This window comes from Thermobia domestica, chromosome 7, assembly GCF_964235325.1.
Source record: "Thermobia domestica chromosome 7, izTheDome1.hap1.1, whole genome shotgun sequence".
Lineage (NCBI taxonomy): Eukaryota > Metazoa > Arthropoda > Insecta > Zygentoma > Lepismatidae > Thermobia > Thermobia domestica.
The window spans coordinates 93,605,308-93,611,307 of NC_137460.1; the positions used below are offsets into that span (position 1 = coordinate 93,605,308).

The 6,000-nt window shown below is 33.8% G+C and overlaps 1 protein-coding gene across 1 annotated transcript in view; it reads left to right on the forward strand.

Annotated features, from left to right (window-relative positions):
- Positions 1-3,824, forward strand: part of LOC145688907 (serpin B6-like) — a 130,599-nt gene extending 126,775 nt beyond the window's left edge. Inside the window, exon 8 of the mRNA XM_081763077.1 lies at positions 3,626-3,824. Within this exon, the coding sequence (XP_081619203.1) occupies positions 3,626-3,762 (137 nt within the window). The 3' untranslated portion in view covers positions 3,763-3,824. The remainder of the gene's footprint in view (positions 1-3,625) is intronic.
- Positions 3,825-6,000: the final 2,176 nt, after the last annotated feature.

A 6,000-nucleotide genomic window follows, 5' to 3' on the forward strand; every position in this document is an offset into this window, starting at 1 on the left:
CAACCTTTATCAGAAGAGATTAATTAGACAAAGCAACGGATTGAACAAAATGAACCTGAACCTTCCATAGAAACAACAGAAAAGGCAGATCCTTTGTTTGCATTAGTGAAATTTACTGAGTTTTCGCAAAAACATACTGCAGTATTGGTTGGATTAGACTATCCTGACTTTTTTCTTCATTCGAATGTTTTTGATTGTCTTAGTGATGCTGTGTGTAATGAAGATTGTAGTATGCATCAATATGCGAAAAGTTATGGTCATCTTTGTCTAATGAATGCTATTGGTTGCTTGTATTTACCGTATATTCAACATTATATTAATTCTGGAGATGAAGTAATTGTAATAGAATCGTTTAATGATATGTACACGACCTTGGTTCATGTAGCAGGAAGAAAGTTGATTCCAGTATTTGTGAAATTCAAAAAGAGAACATGTGCTCCTACCAATGCTTGTAGTGATTGGTCGAATGAGTTGGAGCTGTTGAAATGTTCACTCAACGAAAAAACCAAAATGATAGTGGTGAGCAATCAGATGGTGCTTTTACCGAATGTGGTGCAGTGCGTTAACTTCAATTATCTAGGTATGTTGCAAGATTTTGAAAATCCATCAATGGTGCAATACAGTACTAACCTGAACCAAACTAATCTTAATCGAAACCAAATTCGAAACATTCATATGAGGTTAAAGTGTGATTCTAATGTAAAAGGTGATGTTAAATTCACGTGTATCGATAATCTAACCGAATCTAATTACAGAGGAAACAAAACCGTGGTAGGACAAATTACCGTGAATTTTGTGGAAAGAATAGGTATACCACGAATGAGAACTGAACCTAATTTTACCGGTAGGATAACCAAACCTAACCTTAGTAGTAACAGTAATAGTTATCGCGTAACCGAACCTAATCCTAGTGGTAATAGTAATAACCAGTGGCGTATTTACGATTTTGTTTCGGGATGGGCTTTGCTAACTTTCGGGGGGGGGGGCTTTGCCTGGAAATGTGAAAATTCTGCAAGATATTTCATTTACTCTACTATACTAAGTAAGATTTCGGGGGGGGTTAAGCCCGGAAGCCACCCCCCTAAATACGCCACTGGTAATAACAATCGAACCACACTTAAGAAACATGTAATCATTAGATCTAATTTCCCTCGAATTGGATTTTGTAGAAATTCCATAGATGGCAGAAATTCTCAAAGTAAGAAACAAAGAACTATAGAAGTAAGTAACGCGCAAGACTGTATTCCGGTTTATGACTTTCAATGCAATTTGAATGAATTTGTTGGTCATGTAGCTTAAGCTAAAGTTACGGGGTCCGTGAAAACCGTATTCAATTGATTTTTTGTTATACTTCACTGTAAATTTCGTTATGATTTTGCTTATTATTTGCATTTCATTTGAATTCTATGAAGATAATTGAATGAATCAACGAATGGAACAATTCGTACATTTATGATCTTGATAAGGAGTTGATTATCTCATTTTGTTCTGAATATTGTCGATATTTCAATCTTAATCTATACTTTGTTTAACTATATCCTGTATTTGATGCTTTCTTGCGTAAAATAGCAATTATGTAAATGTAATATCCTCTTAGCAATCCTTTCAGTTCTGCCCGCTAAAGTAATATAAATTTTGTTAAACTACATCTTATGTTATGTATCAATGGCCACAAAAGGACCTGAAAACTGAACAACTGTTATGCCGTATTCCGAATGCAGCTTTATGTTTAACGTTGATATATATATATATATATATATATATATATATATATATATATATATATATATATATATATATATATATATATATATATATTTAAAGAGAAACTAATTAAGAATTTAAAATAAAATATGAATGTGAAAATAATATTGTTAGGAAAGCAAAATATGATATATGATTATGTGAATTATAATTTTTATATATATGAGGGTCATTCGGAAACTCCAATACTTAATATGTAATAGTTAACGGACCAGGATTTCTCTTTTTATTTTTTTAAAAAGGACCTATAGTTCATGGCGCCACGGGCAGAATATACTTTCAAATTATACACAAGCTATTCAAGAAAAGGAAGAAGTATATGAGAAAAAAAGGATATGTAGATGTAATTTCTTTGCAGTTGATATACGTTGCTGTTTTGTTATGATAGAGATTCGTTGTCATAGCAAGGAAGAATAAATAATATATAATTCCGGATCCATCTTATGTAAACTACATGTCCAACTTAACGAGTGAATTTATTTTATTTGTGATGTGCCATAATAAAAGATAGCATTTAAAATGCAATGTGTAAAAATCTTTTATGGTGCTTTTCGTAGCTTTGCATGTATAAAACTAAAAACTGAGGACCTTTGAGTAACGACGTTCTATATATATATATATAGTTCTTCACCCGACACGAGATGGCGCCGGTAGTATGAAAACAAACTTTGCACTACTAAACACACTTTGTACTAACGGTACGGAATTACTATAAATTTGCATTACGGACTAATTTACTTATTTGAACCGACCAAAAGATATGAATAATCCACTGTACTTAAATAAATTAGTTATACATGCTCACACACTACACACTAAATTACGCATACGCATGCTATATCACACATGAAGTAAGAAAGCAAATATTAACACAAATCACTTTACATACTAATCCACATTATTACACAACTTAACTATATGTACACGTTCGAAAAGTATTTTGCCCCCGCAAACAAAAATTTCATTACCTTGACTGTAATGGCACATTACATAATGAACTTAACAAACATAAAAAAAAAAAATATTTGTACGAGGGCTGATCAGAAAGTAAGGTTACAAAGTCTGCAGTGAAACATGAATATATCATTTCATCTAGCCAACAGATAGTATATAAGGTTATCTTTCGACATATGTCCATATCAATTGAGGCACTTGACGCATAGTGGGATGAGTTTGAAGATTCCTTCGTTGTAGGATTTTTTGACTGTGTGTTCAGCCACGTTGTCACAAAGTTTTTCACTTTCTCGTCTGAAGCGAACTGACGGCCTTCTAAGTGCGTCAGATGCCATACGTGATCCTCCTACTGTCTTGAATCAGGTCCCCCACACGAGCTGTGTTCAAATCTATTGATGTTGTGCTAGCTTGGCCACTGCGCTCCTTGTCTATTACGTTTTCTCTACCAGCGCAAGCTCGAAACTATTCTGGAACATGCTGACGAGACATCAAGTCTCTCCGTAAACCTTTACCAGCTGCCGGTGAATTTCAGCCGCGGTTTCATGTTCCGACTACAGAAATCGAATAACTGATCGGACTTCTTAGCGAGACATGTTTTTCAAATGAGTCGCCATTTGTGTTTACCTACGTACAACTAGCGCCATAGAGTGACGGGTAGCTGAAACTGTGTACAGTTGCCAACTCCATGCATTAAAAGTACCACACATCCCTCATTCCACTGTAATAGATGAAACTCCACAAATATCAGCCTTGTAACCTGAGTTTCTTTTCCACCCTCATATATTATGATATCAGATAATAAAAATTGAACATGGTAATCAATTTATTATTGTGTATATAACCACTGATTACAATATAATTTTATGTAATACAATTCGTTCTAATTTTTTTTCTTTTGTCGTTCCAGCAACCAAGAAAGGTCGAACTTTGGCATCTTTAACGATACATTTTGTCGCTAATCATCCTTTTTTATTTTTCATATTTGAGAAACGAACAAGCACAGTGTTATTTATTGGAGCACTTAAAATTCCGACTCCAGCGTAGGTGCTCTGTAGTTTCTCCAGAATAAATTACGAAAACTAAAAACTTTTATCATACGTATCGTATCTTTAATGTTCCGTTTTTTTCATATTTTGATTATTATTATTATTATTATCATCGTTGTTTGTGTATAAAGTAGTGAATAAAGAATATATATTCATATGTAGTGTATATAATAAATTCATTTTTTGGCAAAACGGAAAAGTGGCTTTGAACGTTAAATATTTAATAATCCAGATGAAAGCAAAACTAAATTCGATGCATGAAATTGTGGCACAAGTTATCCAAATGACTAGTAAGATGAATAACTGCAGCTAAACGATGCTAGTTACCAGCGGCTATATCTATATTTTCAAGTTTGCTCTGTAACTACTGGAATTGGAAACTATACTGTTTGATTTTGTAGTTTATTTTTAAAGGTAAAAAAAGAAAACTTTAGTTGGGTAAATATTAATGCTTTTATTTGCCAAATATTAAATTTTTTATTCAGAGATTGAAGAGATTTAATGGCAGGAGATGTGAATTATTGCTCAACAAAGACCAGGTAAGTTTCGGTTCACATGGTGAAATTCTAGTAAACTTCCGATCCAGGGGCGGGATGGCAATCATTGGATCCACCGTGCTTGACTAAAATGAGGGTCCACTGTGTTAATAACAGGGTTGGAAAAAATACAGTTTAAAAAAAATAAATAAAACATGTTTAAAACATGAAAAAGGTGTACAGAATATTTTAAAACACACGAAAAAAACATGTTTTAAACATTTTGAACAGTTTCAAACATGATTTTAAACATATTTCAAAATCGTGTAATAATGTATTTTTAAGATTTTTTTCCCCTTGCAACTGATCTTTTCATTTATTTTATTTACGTTAAGATTACACTGTGTTGGGCACAGAATATTTCAGTATAGATTAGTAATTCTCAACTTATTTCATATCACGACTCCCTTTTATTACATCCTCTAGCTAGTGACTCTCGTAAGTACTTTCTTGATTGTAATAAGTTTTCTAGGTAGATTTTAAAATCTACCTACTATAGGGATTTCACACAATCTATCAATATACATGGAAAAACAAAAGTCATCACCATCCTTGTGTATTGAGAACGGGTTGAGGAAGAATGATGAAACTTGGAAATGGTCTGCTACATCAAATGGAGCTATCAAGCATCATGGCGAACACCTTTGATTGGTATTCGAAATTTTAAATGCAAAGGAAGTCATGTTACATGTTTTGAGGCTAGAATTTTATCAGAAATACGGTTGTGCGGTTATTTTAACCCTAAAGCAAGTTATTTCGGAGTTACTGCTTCTGAAAGTTTTCTAGCTACGCCTTTAGGGGGCTACGCTCGCGTTTCGCGGAGGCGGGTGAGATTTTTGTTGCAAAATTTGATTATTATTTCACAACACTGATGCTAATAAAATTATTTTAAAATAATAAATTTCCGCAAAGTAATGTTTGAAGCACACTTCATTTTGTGCTAACTTTAGAATATTTTCTGCAAGCCTATGTAATTGGTTGTTTTTTGAGTCAATAATTTATTGAAGAGAGTTAATATTCGGGACGTTCAGAGAACAATGGATAGAAATTCATTTTCAGTAAAGTTCAGTTTTGCTCAGCAAATGAATTCTATTTCAAAACGTAATATCTTCACAATCAAGATCCCAAAACACACATAACTAAAACCATGCGAAAGGGTGTGGGATAGTTTCATATGATTGCCCGGTAGACAGGGGCGTCAGTGGGACAGGAGGGCAACCGCCCCCGTTCCCTCTTTGGATTTCAGATTTTGGGAGCAGTAAGGCAGTTTTAGAGATATTTTGGTAAGCAAAGTCCAGCAGAACAAGCTTGAGGTTCTTACACCGAATAAATTCGGAAAATTTACAGATGATTAAAACTGGAAAGTTGTTAAGGCCAAATTTTCAGAATTTTAAACAGACCCGAAACTCGAAAGTAGAACCACCTTTGGAATCCTTGGCCTGTACAAGACAACAATATAGGTCTATAGATCCTTACAGCCAATGGAAATGGATTATAACTGATCAAAATCCGTATTTATCCGGATTAAGGACTTCAAATTTGTTATGTTGGACTTTGCTCAGCAAAACGTTTCTGAATCTGCATTACTGCCCCCAAAATCTGGAATTCAGGGTAAGGGGCAGATGACCTCTAAACAAACGCCCCTCTCTAGCGGCAATTATATAAAATTCTATATTGCATCTTGTCATGTAGTGTTTCTT